General features: G+C 40.9%; 2 protein-coding genes and 1 long non-coding RNA gene across 3 annotated transcripts; all 3 read right to left on the bottom strand.

The window, feature by feature from the left end:
• Nucleotides 1-943: 943 nt before the first annotated feature.
• Nucleotides 944-2,536, bottom strand: org (oogenesis-related gene; the record flags this gene model as incomplete). Its single annotated transcript, XM_053322946.1, has 4 exons — nucleotides 944-1,115; nucleotides 1,209-1,316; nucleotides 1,476-1,636; nucleotides 2,401-2,536. Coding segments are annotated over 4 exons (456 nt in total), but the record flags the coding sequence as incomplete, so codon positions are not given.
• A 2-nt stretch (nucleotides 2,537-2,538) lies between these two features.
• LOC128361980 (uncharacterized) lies at nucleotides 2,539-3,202 on the bottom strand. Its single transcript, XR_008321605.1, has 4 exons — nucleotides 3,130-3,202; nucleotides 2,917-3,023; nucleotides 2,698-2,769; nucleotides 2,539-2,620 (listed from the first exon to the last, which is right to left on the bottom strand). It is a non-coding gene; the product is annotated as an uncharacterized LOC128361980 (long non-coding RNA).
• Nucleotides 3,203-15,322: 12,120 nt separating this feature from the next.
• oaz1a (ornithine decarboxylase antizyme 1a) lies at nucleotides 15,323-20,334 on the bottom strand. The gene is given in 6 exon segments (XM_053322130.1): nucleotides 15,323-15,975; nucleotides 16,145-16,230; nucleotides 16,465-16,640; nucleotides 17,178-17,264; nucleotides 17,266-17,332; nucleotides 20,155-20,334. Coding segments are annotated over 6 exon segments (666 nt in total). The 5' UTR covers nucleotides 20,274-20,334; the 3' UTR covers nucleotides 15,323-15,844.
• Nucleotides 20,335-20,660: the final 326 nt, after the last annotated feature.

Here is a 20,660-nt window from a genome sequence, read left to right on the forward strand (position 1 = left end):
TTCTCTCTCATGTTGATAAGAGTATTAAAAACTTGAAAAATATCCCTTAAAATACATTCAGAACAAATAAATGTGCGATTAATTGCGAGTTAACTCATGACAGTCATGCAATTAGATATTTTAATCAATTGACAGTGCTAGAAGATACCGTTTTACACCAAAGCACTGAACAGTCCATGGATAAATGTGGCTAAGTCTGATGTCTTCAACTCTGCATGTCATAATTATCTGCTAATAACTTAGTTAGCCTGTCTCACACAATTTTAATGTCATTACATTTTAGGCAGAAATGCAGATTTTAAAACAGTTGAACTGGATAGTGACCATCATAGTAATCTTTAAGAAAATTAATTTTTCCTTGAATATGAAGATTAGGCTACATGCTCTCCAAATTAGTAAAGTGAACTACCTTGCATTTCAGACTCCAAATAAATCCAGTGACAGCAAGACTGCACCTTGCCCAAACATTAGATTTTTAGTGATGTGCTTTTGTTGATAGTTTAACCTTGAGGCAAACATTAAGTCACTGACTTTTCTTTGGACCTTTGTGGCACTGAGAAGTCCAGAAAGTGTTGCACCGAGCAAAAATAAAAAGCCTGAATCCCTGATATGCTTTAATAATGCCAACTTTAATATGACAAGTTATACAAGTGAAAAGCAACTTCCTGTAGTTTGGCATATGAACATTCATATAACCGAGTTTAACAAGCCCCAAGTCAAGTCATGAGCAGTATAACAAACTGAAGTATTTAACACTGACTTGATCCTCATCTGGTTTCATTCAGAAACATAATGTGAAATACTGATGGCCCTTAGACCATTTCCTTCAACTGCACCAGGTGATTGAATAGAAATATTCTGCCATCTAGTGGAAAGCCACCACATCGTCAAGGCAAAAGGACAATTTTTATTGAATTACCAGATATACAAAACACAAACATTAATTTAAACATTAAACAGCAGGGCAAGAGACTTCAGCTGGAGTGGATGGCTCAACATCCTGTAGTCCTCATGAGGATCCTCCAATGAGTTCTTGTGTGAGAGGCTCCTCACTACAAGGTTTATTAACGGGGACTTTTGTTGGCTTTTGTCAAGTCTGTAGATGGCACAACATCCTGTTCAAAAAACAAAGTAAATTTAGAACATCTCCCCCATCAAAAGCACTTTTCTCTCCCCCTCTTTAAGCAGTATGCTGATAAAAATCTTACTGTGTTCACATCTTCAATAATGACTGCACCCTTGTCCTGAACCTCAATATCACTTTCAGTGTTGTTGTGCGAGCAGTACTCTTCGCTCTCCGTCTCTACAGTACTGGGCTGAAAACAAAAACAAAAAGCTGCATTAAAAAAAAAGTGATGTTTCCAATCCATCATCATGTTGTGACAACATAGATCACATTAAACTTTGAGTTGCAGGTGAGCTGAAGCATCAGGTCTGCACACGTTTGTTAATGTACAGAACCTGCCACTGCCAACCTCGTAATCAGGATCCTCTAAAGGGTCTTCATCATGAAGTTCTTGTGTGAGAGCCTCCACCCAGGTCTGATGCTCTTCCTCATCATCTTCCTCCTCATCCAACTCATCCTGCTTTCTCTTGCTGCCCTTCCCACAAGGTTTAGTAGGAGAGACTCGGACCTCTGTTGGGGAAACAAGTTCAGATTTTTTTAACACAACCGTGCTACATACAGAAACATTTGTATCCTGTGCCTGTGAAAGTAAATCCATTATGCACCTACAGATAGTATAGATGACACATTTGGGGCATTTTATCTATTCCATTATGACATTTGTTTGATACTAATGACTTTGAAAAGCCATGAATTTTAGATCTTAAACATTACTGGTAATGTTTAATGAACAGCTGTACTTGAGTGAACAAACCCAACAATATTACCTGAACTGTTTAGATTAAGGCTCTATATATTTATTGCTACTATAAATCAACTGTCCAGTTCTGCCTGATTTACACCTGTGCATTTCCTACTAATACAGATAAATATGTAGATCATAATTGCACTAAGTGTATTTAATGTCTGAAAACACCCACAATTTCACATTGCCCAAAACATGACATCCAATAGCTAGTTTTTAGCAGGATCTGCAGCTATACTCATTTGCTTGACAGGTAAATTAATCTTTTGAGCCCTGACTATAAGAGTAAAGGAGTTTCAACTACTGTGTACAGAAACTGGTATGTTTTGACAATTTTGATGAGGTCCAAGATTATGTGCCTGCACAACTTTAACACAGCTCTAATGCGGGATAACCAACTCCACTGAAGCCTACTTTCAAATAAGTTAGTTGACAAGGACTGGTCATTTGTATTATGGGGGTTTCTGGGGAGGGATCCCAGATGGAAAAGTTAGCGTGATGAAAATCCTTCCCATCCCCTCCCTCATACCTGGGGAGAGGGAGCGCCCGATGCTGCTGGACACAGGGTAGCCCAGGGCGCCCTGCAACCAGCGAGGCAGGATGGTCAACAGCAGGCGGGTGACCCGGTGCAGGCGCTTGCGGCCGGAGAGGCTCTGGCGTGCAGGACTGGTAACCGCGGAAGTGACCGCAGCTGTCTCCTTTGGCGGTCGGAAGCCCAGCACCCACCAAACCCCGCGGTATGCACGTATCTGCAAGAGAGGTTTTAACGTGATGTGTTAAAAAGTGTAGAGAGGTTTGAATGAAACTTAATAGCTGTAGCACATACCACGATGCCGACCGGCCAGAAGAGGCCGCGAAGCAAGGAGCTAAACACACCGTCTCTCCTCACGACTGTGTCCTGCAGATAACGACATCAAACTGGTTCAGTCCACCGACACATACACACACACACACACACCCACACACGTCTTCATGTTGATGCAAGACAGCGGTTGAGACTGTACTGGACCAAACCATCGCATGCAACCAAACTTTCTGCCATTACCTCCGTCCTCTCGGCCTCCTCGGCCTGTTCCAGCTCTTGCTCCACGGCGTCTACGCGGTGTTCACAAGCCATCCTGCTGCGGGTCAAATCCTGTTCAACCTGCCGGCCTGTAGAGGAGGTAAAACTGAACGACTACAACAGTTTGTGGGTGTTGGAGGGTGAAATGTACCCTGAAGTTGCCGCCGTGCAGCCAATCAATACAGACAGACTCACCTGCAGCAATTGGCGCGAACCAATGAACAAAGCCCGCCAATTAACTTGAAACCAGAGCAGGAATGGCGGTCGCGTGCACGTGACAAGTTTCGACTTCAAGAGGAGATGTCACTGGATGTCGGCATGTCGGTCCCGGCCACAGTCTATGGCTGTGTCTCAATTTGGACCCAACTGCGAGGCTGCATCCTCGAAGGACGCGGCCTTTGCGGCCTTCGAAGGATGCATCCTTGAGGAACCTCCGAAGGACGCATCAACCGTTGTTAAATGAGACCGTCTAGCCTTCGAGGCATTTCCTGGTTGCGTCACCAGCTGTTCCCGCCCATAAGACGAGAAAGACGTCTCGACCGAAAAGACGGTGAAAAAGCTGACAAAATTATGAGAGAAGAAAGGAGAAGAAGAAAGGAAAGGAGAAGAAAGAAGGAAAACACACAAGAAAGAAAGAAAGAAAGAAAGAAGGAAAACACACAAGAGAAAGAATAATAAAATAATCTGTAAATAGTTATTTCTGATGTAATTTTTGTAAATAGTGAAATGTTTCATCACTTGATAATAAAAGAAAATATTTAATCCCTTGTTCTTCCTGAACAGTAGCACTTTATGCAACCCTGTTATAAATTGTACTGAAGTTGTAAATACTAAATGGAATAGACAACGTGTAACAATGAACAATATTTTTTATTTAATAACAACATAAAACATCAAAATCTTCACAATCAAATAAAAAATAAAGAAAAATCATAAATAAACACAGTTCATAAATAAAATCAAATTAAACACATCTATATAGATGTATATTTATTTTTCTATTACTTTTCCAGGAGAGAGAAGAGCCTCTCCATCCTGTCTTTCCCCTCCTGCTCCCTCCTCTCCTCTGCCTCATTTTGCCTTCTCATGTCCTCCTTTATGAGGTCAAGGAGGTCATCCTCCCTCCTCCTCTTCCTCCTGGGCCCTGGCTGGTCCTCCTCCTCCTCCTCCTCCTCCTCTTCACTCTCCTGCTCACCCACTGCGGCACTTGGCCCTGGTGTGTCCTCACGGATGGAGGCAATGAGGACAGGGGGGGCAATAGATGGCCTCTGCCCCAGTACCTCATCCATGAGGACACACCACGGCCAAGTGCCAGCAGTGGGCTTGCCGCTGGCCCCCTCCCCTGTCCCTGGATATTTGCAATCCTAATGTAATCTCGACGCAAAATCGCGTCCAACGCTCTTGGTGTGAACACAGCTTAAGGCAGTGGAAATCAATCATGTCAGCAATTTTCAGCAAAAGTATTTAGTAACAGTAAAACTAATCCAAACCTGTAGGCTACATTATATATATATTTTTAAATTGTCCCATTTTTTTTTGGCCTGGTAGGGCTGGACCTTCCCCTCCAGCCCAATCTTTTCCAGTATTGCTCTAAACACAGAGGGAAGCAAGAGAAAAGGTAAACACAAGATCACATCAACACAGGGATGCAAAGATGTACAAAAATGGACATCAGCCTTGCCTCCATCCCGCCGTGGCGGAGTTTTTGGCCCCCGTGAATAGATGGTCATTTTCCCCTCTTTGTTTAATCAGGAGCTCGGTTTGCTCCTTGCTCCCTAAAACAAAAATAAAACAAAATGTAATGTAAAACATGTTTTTTTTTACTATGTCAACAGACAAAAGGGTTCTAATATAGCAAAAAATTATCATAATAATGATAATAATGAAGTATAACATATAATAGTGATAATCCCAAACGTAGCTCTTTATTAAAATCTAAATTTGTTCATCTTAGTCCATTTATATATATATATATATATATATATATATATATATATATATATATATATATATATATATATATATATATATATATATATAAAGATATAAGTCAAGTAATAAAATATAAGTAATTAGTAAAAGTATAAAAGTATTAGTAGTAATAAGTACAAATAATTAAATAAAACAAACCAATACTTACACTTGAATGAAAAGTCTTCACCTGTTGGTGTCGCCATTGTTGTGTTTTCGCGGCACTGAACAGCGCCGCGCAAAGGATCTTGGGATTTGGGAGGCCGCGAAGGATAGTAGCGATGCATCCTCGAAAAAGAGGGAAAAGAAGGCCGCATTTCAAGGCTGCATTTGAAGGAGTCTTCGAATTGGGACAGCCTTCGCGCGGCGTTGTGACGTAATCGGCCTCGAAATGCGCACTTCGAGGATGCAGCCTCGCAATTTGGACCAAATTGGGACACAGCCTATGGTCCCGGTGTCCTATCACTATGGAGAGCGGAACTTCCGGGAGAGTTGGGATGTCTGAATTTGAAAATACTTGATTTATGCTACTTTGGAGCCAGTAGAAAAATAAATATATTAACTTGATTTATCATAATGGATAATTATAATCTGACAGCAGTGTGCAGTTCTAATAAAAATGTAATCTTGTAAAACATTTCCAGAGGTAGCTCCTTATATTTTACTACTATGCCTATTTGAATCTACTTTGGCCATGTCATGCTATGTCCCAGACAGTACAAGTGAAAGGATCTTGCTCCGTGATCCTCAGACTATCATCACTGGCAAAAAACTTAATGTTTAGAAACATACTTAGGTTACTTCATCAAAATAGGCCTACAGCTTAGCAGCCATGAAGATTTAAGACAATACATGAAGTAATCTCACCTTACTCCTAAATCAAGCGTGTTCACTCCAATGATAGCTCACAAATTAAAGAATTAAAATGAATTATTATATTATAATATGATAATATATAATACTTATTTGGTCATTCAAAAGACACCAGGGCCCTTAGACTTAAAAACTCATTGAAATAAGTGATGCAATAAAGAATTATAAAACATGTTACAGCTTTGTGCATATTCATACAGTGCACATAGAAAATCAAACAAAAAAATATTTAATGATTATTTGCCTCAGTTGAACTCCAGGTTGCATCCGTCATATAGCCACCAGAGTCTCTGAATGGCTTGGAGATGCTGTGGCTCTGTCTGCTCCTTAGCATATGAAGAGGTTTAAGAGCAAGGCCCCATTATTATGCTTCTATTCTTGACAAGCTCCCTAATTGGTATCCATTTCCGCCACCGACTTTCGTCACATTTACGTATGTGTTGATGCATTCGGTGGAGGACAACATGTGGTGAAAAGTATTTAAGCTGTCTGTCATTGCTCCTCTTGCCAATTTGTAAGCAAACCTTTGTGCAAAGACAGTGGAAGACACTGAGAAATGGAGAAAAACACAGTCACACGGACGTTCAGCATCGGGGCTATATGCAGTGGAACCACAGCCGTTCAGTCAGATGATTTCTCCACAGCACGCAGGCACAGCAGCGCCGGGATCCGTGCACTCTTGTGGGCAACCAGCGGTGCAAAGTCATTCGGGTGTTCCCTTGGATCAGACTCCCAGACAAGCCGGGACAACATTTTCCCAAATATCTTGACACCTGACAGCATCCCACAGTTCACTATACCAAGTCTGTCGGTGCAGAATGGTTTCAGATCTTTGCAAAAAAACAGGGATACAGAAGAAGATGATGCAGAGTCAGGGGAAGGCTCTAGGAGTTCTGGGACTGACCAGGAGTCATCTGCGTCTGTTTCTCCAGCCTGCTCCACACACTCGTCATCAATCCTCCCCTCCGGCCATAGTTTGTTTCTGTCAGACCGCAGAGCTGAGCGGAGCGTCTCAGACCCTTTAACTGTGAGGAGAAAGACATCTACTCTTCAGAGGGAGGTGTCCTTCCCCTGCTCCTACACAGAGGCCCAGCACTGCCTGGACCCAGCCAGCAGAGCTGCCCTCTCCCTGCCACACCTGCCCAAAGTCACCACCCCATATGGCTTCATCACCTTGAGCCAGAGCCCGCAGATGGCAAGTGAGGAAGCTCTCCTTTGCCAAGCTGGGCTACGCCGTTTGAACAAGGACGAGGAGGCTGCACGCTGTCTTAGCAAACCTTCAGGGACGAGGACAGTACCTAACCCTAACCCTAACTCCCATCCGTCCTGCACCAAAAATAGACTGTCCAAAGATACGACCAACTCACAAACTAAAGGAAGACTAGTAAAGGGAGAGTTACAAGCTTCCTCCCCTGCCACTGCTTCATTGTCATCCTCTTCTGCACCCAGGCACCCAGACTCTTCTGCACCCAGGCACCCAGACTCTTCTGCACCCAGGCACCCAGACTCTTCTGCACCCAGGCACCCAGACGGCAAACTCAAACGCCGCTTCTACAATGTTATAAAGAAACACTTCACCTCCTCACATTAGAAGAAAATGTATGTGACTGAGCTATCTCAAATAAATAACCTACAGAAAAAGAATCTCAACAAGGGTTGCAACTAACTTTCTGCAGATTATTTTCTTGAATAGTTGATTATATGGCATTCACAGTGTCTCAGAGGCCACGGTTATGTTTGCTTGTTTTGTCTGACCAACAATTTAAAATGTTATGTTAAGATATTTCATTTTTACTGTCATCTTTGAAAAGGAAAAACAACAAATCTGCTTGAATTTCTGCTTGAAAAATGTCTTAAATAATAGATCAAAACAGTTGCTGATTAATTTTCAGAGGATTGACTAATTGATACAGCTCTCAACACAACTCAACATAAGTTAACATATGCATTTATTCAAATATACACAGTTTTTGTCTAATGTCAGTAGACTGAAACTTCCTCTAACACTTAAGATGTGAAAACTCTTGAGAAATGTACCAAGCTGTTGCCATATCAATATATACAAATAAACCAACATGAACTGACTGCTGCAATATCTTGTGTTGTCTATTGAATCTTTTGTCATCATATTTCATATCAGAGTTCCCTTTTCTTATCTGCTTTAACTGAAAGATGTTTGTTCTGCAACAAAAGTAAACTCCTGTGCTGAAGAGCTAGGAGGGCCACCTTTTAGATTCTCCTAATATCCAGAATGAATACTTCACATCAGCAATGTGTTTAAGGTTAATGAATTCCTCCACTGCTTTCATGATCTTAAATGTCAGACTCTCTCAGACTGTCTGTTCCTATTCAGCTCCTCGTTGAATACGTCTGTATGGGCTCCACAGTTCACCCGTTAGATTCTGCAGTACTGAATGTGTGTAAGGGAAACCAAGCAGATCTCCTTGCTCCTTAGCATATGAAGAGCTTCACTCGAGAGGCCCTTAGTGATGGTTGCTTAATGCATCCTCTGAGCCCACATCCTCAGCTCTCCCACACACTGAAATTTAGTTGGTAAATATCATTATGACGCAGAGTGCTCTGAGTGGAGAGTGAGGGAAATAGAAGGGTCCCTGGGCACAAGAATAGATTAGATACAGTGATCTAAATTTATAATCAGTGTTTTTTGTTCATGATGCATGATGTAAGTGATTTTACATGAATGCTTTAAGACAGATATGGGTTTCCTCTTGCATCTAATTAAGTCAATTACAAATAATCCTTAAAACCTTAGATAAGCCAGGGTTTTCATTTTCAGAGCAAACAGACACAGCGAGGTGTGGCCAGTGTACAGGTCCATTAAAATGAAAGAAGTTGCAACGCTCCTCTCCAGTATACCATACTTAATTACCTAACCAAACTGTATTGCATAATACTGAGAGGTGTTTCATATATTACATCAGTCACTAGTATGAATGAGACGGAGAAAATATAGAAATATCTCTCAAAATGAGCATGAAGTTGAATCGTCGACTCTCTAAAATAATTTTACCAAAACCCTAAGACTGTTGCAGGGTTGTTATATTAGATTGCCTTTGTTTCAGACAGATGTGCCTGATGAACTGTCAACTGAGGGTATATTTCCCAGGATTAACAAACCTTTTCTGTCACGTTCCCCTTTGAAAGCAAAAACACACTGCATACTGCATGTGCTATATAAACAACTTTTTAAAATTATTATTATTCTCTTATTATAACAGGAAAGGAATGATGTTGGACAAGTTTATGTCTAACCGCACTATGAGACATCTTGTCTCACACAGTCTGTAGAGCTGGTGACTCATTGTGATACTCTGACGTGCATTCTTCTCTGTTTTCTGTACTCAGGTGGAAGTGAAAATTCAAAAGAAGTTTGATTAACTACATTTACTCATGAGGCAGACAAGCTTGAGAAATTGAACACTGAAATACTGACTGAACACTGACTGAACACATACTTAGCAACATTTGTGCAATTTCTATGAGAAAGCTCCTCTCAGCTCCTTTTTAGGCTGTTTTACATTTGAGAGTGTAGCACAGTGTTCACTTCAATGTCGGTCACAAAGTGTTTACACAGTGTGATGTTTTTCAATGAGATGCTGGCTGTTATGGTCTAAATATAAGAGAACTGATACTGAAAACCATTTGAGAGGCATCAGCCCTTTAACCCCAAAGACATGTGAGTCATTCTGGGATATGAGTACTTCAGCAACACACTCTGCCTCAAGAATACACTCTAGCACGACAGCACAAATAATAAACTGCACTCGGAAATGAAAACATACTATCATAGACACATGTGTGGGAGTTTTCTATGTATAAATTACCTCTTACAGGTATTATTGCATCTATGAGGATATCTAAAATTGGTCTCTGTATTCAGTTGTTTGTACTTGTGGCTTTTTCATACGTTAGTCTGTCAGTGGTGAGACTTGATTTAAAAAGATGTTACAAGGCTGTATTTGCCCATGTTCTTACCATTTATAGTAGCACTTGTAGCACTTTTGCTAGACGTGTGGCTGCATGGGTGGTGACTGATATACGTCAGTCGACTGCACCCCCCCCCCCCCATAAGTCAACACTGAAATATGTAAACAACTATAAGACGGATTGCCATGAAATACTGTACTGATGTGCATGGGCCATCAGAGGATCAGGGGTTGAATCCAGCAGACTTTGCTGATCCATCGTGATATTTTATCTAATTGCACCATGAGGCTGACATTTGTGGTTCTGAGTGAAATATGTTTCAGCATATACTGGACTGATTGCAATAGCATTTAACATTAATTTCCCCCTTCAGTATTATTATAACTGTGGTGAGCCCTCCACTGTCTTCTCATTTAGTGCCATCAAAGTACAAGTTTATAATCAGCCTGCAAAACTAAAGAGATTCCTGTTAGCCCCAGCCATACTTTTTGTTCAGTGCTAATAGGCAAATGTTTACATGTTAACTTTAAACCCGTGTGTCTGCATTGAGCATGTGGGCGTGGTCATATTAGCATTAAACTCAAAGCACATCTGTGCCTAAATAAAGCCTAAACCACAGAACCACTGCCATTGCTGTTGACTTATTGCCTTGTTTGGTTGTTTATAACATGCATGATAAATCCATGCAGTTTTTTGTTTGTTTGTTTTTTGTATCAAATCTATATTCTTGTGTCTGAGTTTTGATAAATGCAGACAAACATTTAAACTTGATTAAAGTTTGAAATGAATTATGAAATTGATAAATCCTAATTTGAATTTTCAGACTGGCATCCATGCATTTTGAAAACCCCACTTCTTTTAAATACAGTCTTGTATGCTCAGGCTAGCAAAGAGGCTGAAGTGACTTTGAGCAAGACAAGCATCCCAGCAAAAGGAATACCTGTGCAAATGTTTTGTTTTTTTAGTCATTTAAAACTAGTTACTTCCTAAAAGAAACATTCCTTCCACAGCATAGTCTATGGGATATAATGTAGGTTCAGTGCCTGAAGCTGTAAAACTGAGAATATTCGTCCAAAATGTCTTAACTGTGCAAGATATGGAAAATGCATCCCTGTCTTATCTGTATTTACCTCTGCTTTAACATCAGTCAAAGCAAAAACTCCCACATGCAAGCACCAGGCTCCCCAAGAAACTATTTCATGCGTACAGTCTAAAACGGCATCATCCAAAAGAGAAAAGTTCACACTGTGACGAATGTAGATCAACTGTGACTGCAAGAAAAAGAGAGAGAAAAGAACGCAAAATGAAGGGGGCTTTGGTGTAACTGCTCTTCCCCATTCTGTCATGTTGAGGTTAGCGCATAGAGCAGTTTTGCCCTCATAACAGACACAACTTTTCCGGTACCAACCTCAAGCTCAGACTCAAAACGATTAGAGCAAAAGATAAGCAGGGCAGAGCAGACTAAAAAAAAATCAGTTTAAAACATGCAACCAAATAGACTCGATAGAAGAGAAAGAGTCAGAGAGAAAGTGACAGAGGGGAGTGACTGTGACGGGAAGCTGAAGTTTTTCCGAATTAGCCACCTGTAATATTCACACACGTTGTATTTGGTGACACAGTCGTGAACAGTGAGAAGTGGAGGAGCAGCTTAGGTATTGTAACTTTGTAGATTACTGATGGCGTCTGGTTCTGCCAGCCAAACGGAGCAGCAGCCACCAGCACTGCCTGTTAAACAGCACAGGTAAGACCAAAAAGCAGAATATTTTGTCTGTCTGGAAGTTTATGACTGATGCTCTTATTGTGTTTTCATAGACACAAACTCTCCTCATTCTCCTTAACATGTACTATTCATGGTAGATGGGTAAAGGTTTTTATTATTCTGTGCATTTCTTTTTACACAGAAGCCGATCCAGATGCTCCAGCGAGGGGTCTGAGAGTGTTATGCTGAGCCCTGTTGGACTCCAGCATCAAAACTCAACATGCAATGATGTCTTCGAACCCACTGACTGTCATGCAGACCAGTGTCCCATTCACCAGCGCTACGGTAGGTGTCCAGAATGATTAAATGCATTTAAAAGTCAGTAAATTGCACATTGCTTACAGTGTTCACCGAAACTAATTACATTGAAAGACAACTAAGAATGAAAATGTACAAATAGGCTATACGTTATGTAACTCGATGCATCCTCTAATGCTGTAAGGTTCCTCAATTCTGAAAGCATGACTGACATATACAGCTCAGTATATGGGAAAACACAACATACCATAATGTGTGGTTTGTACCTCTCACTTCATCTTTCTCGTGAGAACTGAAAGAGAGGAAGTAACCCTCTGAAACCTTTTGCTTTCAATAAAATCCATGTGATGTTTGTACAGGTTGCAATGACTTGCAGAATATCTAGTCTGTTCTTCATTTCTGGGTCTCACTGTTCGAGTCTGACCTCAATCCCTCTCACTGTTTTGCTCAGATCCTTCCCGACACCTTATGAGATTCTTCTCAGATGGCACCCCACCACCTGTTCCAAAAAAGAGATTAGCCCGTACCCTCTCCCTCCCTGTCACCAGTGCGCCTCCTCCCTCTCCTCTGTCTCCCCTGCCTCATCTGAAAAGACACCCTCTAAACATCGACAACCCTCTGTACATGCTGGCACCCATATCTGACACCTATATGCAAGAGGAAACAGAAGACTTTCAACCAGTCAGAAGTAATCCTGTCCCTTTAGTATCCTTCTCCCAGCTGTGCTTTGACACCCCAGATGAACACCTCCCCTACCTCTTCAGCAGTTTAGATGACCAAAGCATCGTTTCCCATGGGATTCAGCATCGTCACCTACTCTTTCTTAGGAGTATGGCACAAAGCGTGGAAGCAAGGACTCTGCTGCAGGGAGACACCACAGGGAGGAACGTCAACTCATACCAGCCACAGGATTTCCTGCTGTGTGAGGGCAGTGAGTCAAAGCAGATCGGAGACACCGTTTATTACAGCCTGCACAGTCCTAAACTCCCAGGGAGGGTGCTTGCTTTAAGGGTAAAGTTACATCTCTTTTCTTCACTACATGTAGCTTAAATATGAGATGCATGATGTTTAAATGCTGTGCTCCACTATTATCTATGGCACTTGAAATTGTTTGCAAAAAGGTTTTGCAAGTTTCACATGGCAACCAATGATACAAACATGATCATTATCAGCACTGGCAGCTGTAACACAAACTTGCGGTAGCAAAAGCACTTCCTCTGTCATCTGTCAAACTGTCATCAGGTGTCACAACTACAACAAAAAGGCCAGAAAAGAGTTGTCATTTAACAGTAAATACAGTTGCTGTGCAAATTTGTTAAATGTCTGTTTATTTCTCTCTGTCCAGGTGCACAAGCAGACAGATGAAGCTCCATCAGCTTACACCAAACACCAGCCATTGCATGTAAATGTGCAAGATGTGATTGCTTATTTCCCACCTAACAGCTCCCTGAAGAATGACTGTGACACTGTAGGGGCTCAGGATCCCTCAAGTCCTTCAAAGTCAGACTGCACTGCTGCTAAACCACCAGATGGAGGCAGCCCTGAGTGTCCTATAAACCTCAATCTGCCCACAGTTCAGTCTGTACTGCTGCAAGGACACTCTGTGAGTGTTGAGAGAGACCTGCCACACATCACTCTAGAGGACTTTGTTCAGGATAGCAGCATGCTGCCGAGTACAGAGTGTGTGGTTTATGACAGGCAAGTGTGTGTTCTGTTGCTGCAGATATTAATGGGGTCACAACATCTGTACCACATCTGTGCCGCTGCAGCTCTTAGACCCCGGGAGATATTTCTAGTGTGGTCCAACAAGGATAGAGATGAGGAGACGGTGGAAGAAAATAAGGCAGATATCAACATGAGTAAAACAGAGAGAAGTGATAGATTCAAAGAGGAAATTGAGTTAGAGAAGATGGGGAGAAAAGGCAGGATCCAGATGTTATGGAGGACACAGGGTTCTCCTCGTGTAGTGTTAACCCCGTTGTCATCTGCTCCCTCTGTACCGCACTCTCTGGCCTCCATCAAGTCCCAGATTGGAGCGTTAATTCAATACTGCTGGGGTCCACAAGATAGCTTCACGTCTTCAACTCTGTCCAAGTCTCCATATCGAAAGGGGCTTTTGTATCTGGCATCTGTGCTCCAGAATGAGAGTAGCAGGCCACAGATGGCAGACATGGTGGCCATGCTTCAGGTGCTCCTCTGGGGCCCCCACGTCCTTCTGTTCAATCACAGGAGCTCTACGACCACCGCTGTACACAACTGGCTGACAATCAGACGAGCCTTACTGGTGATGAAGCTGGCAGAAAGAGGGCTGATCCAGGATGAGTCTGCTCTGAACTGGGAGGACTGTTTATGCCTGCAGTACCTGTCATTTACAGACCCAGAAACAATTGTGAGCGTGAACAATCAGCTCAGTCTCATCCTGAATGGGGACTGATTGCACCACCACTTTAATCAAATCAGTTTGAGTCTTTCTTGAGTGGATTCAGATTGAATTATTTACAAACCAACACAGCGGCCAGTATAGTGTCACTGTAAAATGTAACTGTGACAATCATACAAAGGATTCAGTTCCAACTAAAGCATCAGTCATTTGTTTCCATTCTTCTTTATATTAACATTTAACATCTTCATTTACTATTCCTCATAATGTGAAACTAAGTATCCACTCAAAATAATAAATAATGTGTTTTGCTGAATTGTCTCTGCAATATAGAGTTTGACACTAGAGGGCTTTTCCCCCATTCATCTGCTGGAGAAACATTCACATTAAGTCTAATATTAAGAGTGTGGGCCTGTGAAGTAGGGTATGTCTACCCTACTTCACACTAAACCACCAAATATTTATTTTTTTGTGCTCCATCATGACTGAACAATTAATGTGTCAAAACTATTGCAGAGTAGTGTTTTTTTACTCTCATTGATTGAATTGTTTCAGCTCTACTTTAATAAAATGCTTCATTTGGATTAATATATTATGTCAGTATCAGTGCAATTTTTGTCGTGTTTTGAGTCTTAAGATTTTCAGTTATGTCTGAATGATAGACCATCAAACATCTACATTATCAGGAGAGGAAGACAAAGATGTGTTGTTGTGATGTTAAAGGACAGGTTCACAATTTTTCAACACTGTCTTAAAACAATATTTAGGTACCTAAAAGGACATGGAAATAGGGTTTTCTTGCTGTAATCATTCCTCCTGTTCATACTGACCATCAGAAGATCCCTTCATAATGCAATAACATTGTAAGTGATTAGGGAAAAAATCCAGTCCTTCTATGTAAAAATGAATTTAAAGGTTTATTTGAAGCTAATATGAAGCTTCACTCATACAAAAAGGGAATTTGATGCTAATAAGATTGTAAATGTGGCAAATATCCACATCCCAGACGTAAGTCTCATATTAAAAGCAGATCTTTTAAAAGCCAGTATCAGCTAGAGAAATTATTAGAGGAAAAACTCTTTCATTGTTCATGTTGGCACCTGACTGATATTTCCTCTGAGGTTAGTGCTGTCACTGTCGTGCTTGTTCTCACCTGTCTTGTGACTATGCCCGTCTATATGAAACCACAAACATCACACTCTAAGGTGAGCACTTTTATTTAGTACAGTTACAACATGCAGATTTCTATCAAGTGAATCAAACCAACAAATGAAAATCATGCACACATTTAAAAAAAAAAAAAAAAAAAAAAAAATCAATATAAACAGGAGAATCAACTGATACTATGAAAACATACCTACTTACATGAGTATGATGAATTTAAATTTATCATAAATATTACACTGGAGATGATTGCTGGGGTGTTGAGGGAAGGTGAAGAGGAGGTCAGCACTACACATCATGGAAAGTAATACAGTGGCGAGGATGCATTGCCCAGATATTATGTGGGTGCTTGCTTTACATTCCTGGTATATTAACATCTTACCCTAGTGCAAATATCACTGAAACACAGCACATGGTAGGTAAAACAAACAAAAAAGAAACCTCTTACAGGAAACCTGTTACTGATCTTGGATAATATATTCATTTCCAGAAATTATAAACTTGTGTAGGTATGGATTGAAAAAGTACAACAAACAATTGTAACTGCTCAGCGTCATTTAATCATCATCGGAGGAGTCTCGCTCGATGCTATAAGCCATGAAGAAAGCGTCAGGGCGGGAAGGGACGAGGGGATGACCCGGTCTCACAATCTCAAAGCCCAGGAAACTGAATGTGCGCAGTAGGGATGCTGAGGAAAGTAGTCATAATTAATTCTTACATACATACTTAAACAAATAACCCCTATAATTATATGCATCTTCCTTTTCTTCATTTACATTTCCACCTTTTTATAGGTCACATATGCTTTATTCTAGACTCAACTATTCAGATTGAGTTTACCATTAAGCAAGTCTCACCTCTATCATCACGATTCTTGTGAAAACAGATGAACACGTGATCGGCCTGCAACTGTTCTTCAGCAAATTCCAGCAGAAGAGCAAAACTGTAAAGATACAAGTGTAAATGAATTACAGTACAGCTGTTAATACATTTCAGAAGAAACACATTTTTCATGATAGTATATTTCTATAAACCAGTCTTATACACTTATGTCTTACAAAGTGACTTACATATATTTAAATAACAATTCATCTACTGTAACCATTAAGAAAACAACGGTCAGTCTTAATTCTGGCATTAAAAATATGATGTCAATTTGAATTTACTGCCTGCTGACCTGTCTTTACTGCCCTCGGGCAAAGCTCCAGGGGGGATTTCAACATAAAGGTTCCCTCCTTTCAGCACCGCCCTCCAGACGCAGTGCTTGACTTCAGAGCGCCGGGGCTCAAACAGCAAGAAGCGTACTCTGCTGTTGGCAGGGGGAGGCTCTTCAAGAACCAGCAACTGAGCATCCTGGAGGACGGAGAGCAAAGTGTGAGACAAGCAGGAGTGATCATTAAGTGAATAAATACAACAACATCAAGAACAAAGCCACAATTAAAAAATGTAGGAAGAATTGCAATTGTAGGGCAAGCTGATTTAATTATATTCCAGATCATTAGACAAACAACAGCTGCAGCTGTGCGTAATGCCTTAACATGTGAAGCAGTAGATAAAACCATTTACAGAGAGGATGACCCTGAGCTAAGCTGCACTGAAGCCAAGTCAAACTACATTTGACTACCATCAAACAAGTTTAATTAATCATTTTATCAGTTCAGCGTGGCAAGCAGAATGTGCTGATCTGTCACTCTGAGCAACATTAAAATGAGAAGTATGTCTTACATTTACATTCAGATATTATGCTGCCTATGTGTTTGTCTCTCTCTCCCAGTCGCTAAGCTTGTTCTGTGAGCCCAAAGTGTGTCCGCACAAACAAAAACAAAAAAAACACTCCTGTTAAGAGAAGTCACATTGCAGTAAATACTTTCTGAAGGTGGTTCAACTTACAGAATAGAATAGCTTAGCTGAAAGATTGCGATCCCGCTGGTCATTCCCTCGCCCACCTGGGATCTTCAGGGGTGGGAGAGGGGCATCAGGAGCACCACAGAGGCCCCGGACACGGGTTACTGCAACAGCGGGAGCACCTCCTGGGACTGGAGATACTGGAGCGCGAAACAAACACACACACAGACGGAGCCATGTCAAATGGAGTATTCACTGGAGGTTCTGATGGCAAACACAAACCTAACTCCCAATATTAACAGCAGACTTAGCACATATTACACTGCTGAGTGATTCATCACAGAAATGACAGTAAAATATTTGCTAAAGTTGAGCGAGTCTAAGGAAACTAAATACAAGTCCGGTGGCTCAGTTTAATCTGTAACTGTCCTCGTCCTGGGGCACAGACATTTGCATAATGCATAGACTCATCAGAAACATTCAGCTTGTATGAATAAATTTAACAGACAGGAAGACAAGAGGTTTATCTTACACAATCACAATACCTAAAATGTCAGAACGCAGTGTCAGCTAAAATATTCACATGAATATTACATTTTTGTTTTCATCTCGCAAAAGACTCATCAGTGATCTCTTTGGAAGCACGGTTCCTCTGAAAAGTTTATTTTATTTCCTAAAACAGACACATTTGCACACCTTGGTTTTTCTATGATAACATAAATCTTGTCACATGATTTTTAAAAGGAAGCTGTGAGAGAAATTGGTTGTTTGTCTACCCTACTTATGTCCTGTGGCAACCGCGTTGCTTCAGATTACAAAAGCCGAGGACAAACACCAGTTCACAGTGTGAGATCAGCCATTTTAATTCGGAGCCCTGTCAAAGTGCACCATAGACTCAACCTGGCTTTCTTGCACAGGCGACTCTGTGTGTAGCTGCATACATTTACAGTGTTGAGAGGAGGCCTATTCTCAGAGCTCTTGTCAGGAACAAAACCCATTAGCAGCAGTGCTGCCACAGCGACGCAATACCCCCAGACACTCACAGATGCTGTCTTACGCAAATGCCACTGCTGTGCTATATGTGGAGCAGATGTGTGAAAGCCAAGTGAGAAGCTTTGTCACTTCTATAGCTGGGGCCATCCGAGTCACTATGCAGCACCCAGCCTGATCTTGAAAGGAGATGGAGAGACGCAAAGTTCTCCTTAAATCCCATTAACAGATTATGTAAAACAGCCAATTACCATCTTTGCATAAAACCTTCTACGTCTCTTCTTCTTAACGAACAGCACAAGGCTTTCAATTAACTTCTCCATTCAGGAAAAACAGCATTCTCAAATCCCCACACCCACAGGAACGCACATTTAGACACCCCAAATCGTCTTGTTTAATCGCTTCCCCGGTCACGTGAGCGATGACTCTCTACAGCTTCTGCTTGTGTAACAGCAGCCTTGCCGTGTATGAACATCATGTACATTTTTAAAGAAGGGACAGCTCGTCTCAACGTATTCATAGGGGGAAAATGTAGTCGCTCCAGATGGTTACACCGGCTTCATCTCAAAGTAGATCTAAGGATCAATAGCTGTGATTGGCTCAGTTTGAAAAGGGGACCTGCTGTTAAAAAAAAAAAGTTGCCACCACATAATAAGCTTCCCATTTCTTACAAATCTTCTACAATCCCTTCATTATTGGAGCGTTACATAACAGCATCTAAGCTATTGTTACTGGAAGGGCCTATTTAAAAAATCACCATAGTAAACAGAAAAGGTGTGAGGGTAATGATTAATCTATTGGATAAAGAATTGCTTGTATGTACAATATGTCACCACTGGACTCAAAATTCCCCATGCAACCAAGACCCCCCCTCCCAGCCCCCCCCTTTTCGAAGTGTAGTGGAAATTTCCTACTAGTCCTTCACAACACTGAGGAGCCAGAAAAAACACAGGCTTGACCAAAATCTTGTCAGGACATGACTGAGGTAGAAAAACAAAAACACCCACGGACCAATAGCTTACCGATTGCTAGGAATTATGACCTATACTCATACGTATCTGTTAAACCCGCTGTACTCTCAATTCCTGTCAATCAGCACATTTATTTGGAACTGAGCCAAAAACACAAGCAAAAAAATGGAAGGCATTTGACCCTCGCATAGGCTGATATTTAGGCTAAATTGGATTAATGCACAAAACAAGGAGTCACTGAAATGTTTTTAAAGTTATTGTAGACATACAGCTCCATTATAAACCAAACTGATTAACATAGTTAATCCTCGTTATAAATTACATGGTGTCTTAACGCTTGCTAACATTAGCACCTGAGCCCGAGGGCGAAGTGGAAAAAAACAAGCCACTAATCATCAATTCAGCCTTTATTTCGACCGCCTAGTGGTTAGCGAAATATGTATATATACATAAAGTTTTAGATGTGTGGTTATTGATCCGCGTATTCCTTAAAAATCCAGTGTACATATGATCAAAACATTGTGGCGTTATTACGGCTGATATAAAAACATCAGCGTTATAACACGTCGTCGGCTAGCGATTCATAAACCCTAACACTCTTATCAAAGTTAATTAAAAATCACCGGGAAAATACCGCAAATCAGTCTTTTCACAAGGCGTGTTTCGATAAATGCAAGGAGCTCGATAAATCAATAAAAGCCGTCATTAATAGCCAGCTAGCATCGCGTTACGCTAACATCTGTGGCGTTTCTCGTATTAGCATTAGCGTCGCATTAACAACGATTGTCAATTTTGTGTTTGCCAACGTTTGGAAATGTTTTAAAGTCAAGAAAACACCTGTAATTTATGGTGATTTGGTTATCTAACAAAAACGTTAGTGACATTGTGTTTTTGAAGCGACGATTGAAAAAGACAAAATATTGCTGTTATGTAAGTTAATCAAGAAACACGGTAAATAGGACGAGCCACTCCAGGAAATATACAGTGTCCTGTCAGGTAGGCCGCGGTTTTTAAACTTAGCTTAGCTTTTATAACAATTCACAGCGACTACAGAAACATACCTTTCACTTTCAGGTTTATTACTGGATTGTTCAATAACAGGCATCTCGGTTAAGTTTCTCTCTTTTTCTCTAACAAAACAATGACTATTCAAAATCGTCTGTAGGTTGGATTTAACCATCCGGCCAACCTCCGCTCCAGCTGCTCTGTGTAGCCGCTGCTCGGCTGCTCTTCTCCTGACGGTGCGCTGAGCTGCAGGCTGCTTACGTCACAGAGGGAGGAGCCTATGCGTCATGATGTTGACAACAACAAAACATTTAAAAATTAAAGCAATTCTTTACATTCATTTTAGCATTTGCCCTATTTGTGAAGAGAAATTCTGGCAAAACTTTTTTGATTTTATTGTTAAAAATATTGATGAAAGTTTTGATTTAATTTGGAAGAATGTGTTGTTTGGTGTCATGGAGAATAATATAATGGCCAAATTCCACATCCATAAATGTAAATGTACAGATAAGAAACCATGCTTTATTACATATAGCAATGAGATCAAACAATATGGGAATTT

This window comes from Scomber japonicus, chromosome 7 (assembly GCF_027409825.1).
Source record: "Scomber japonicus isolate fScoJap1 chromosome 7, fScoJap1.pri, whole genome shotgun sequence".
Taxonomy (NCBI): Eukaryota; Metazoa; Chordata; class Actinopteri; order Scombriformes; family Scombridae; genus Scomber; species Scomber japonicus.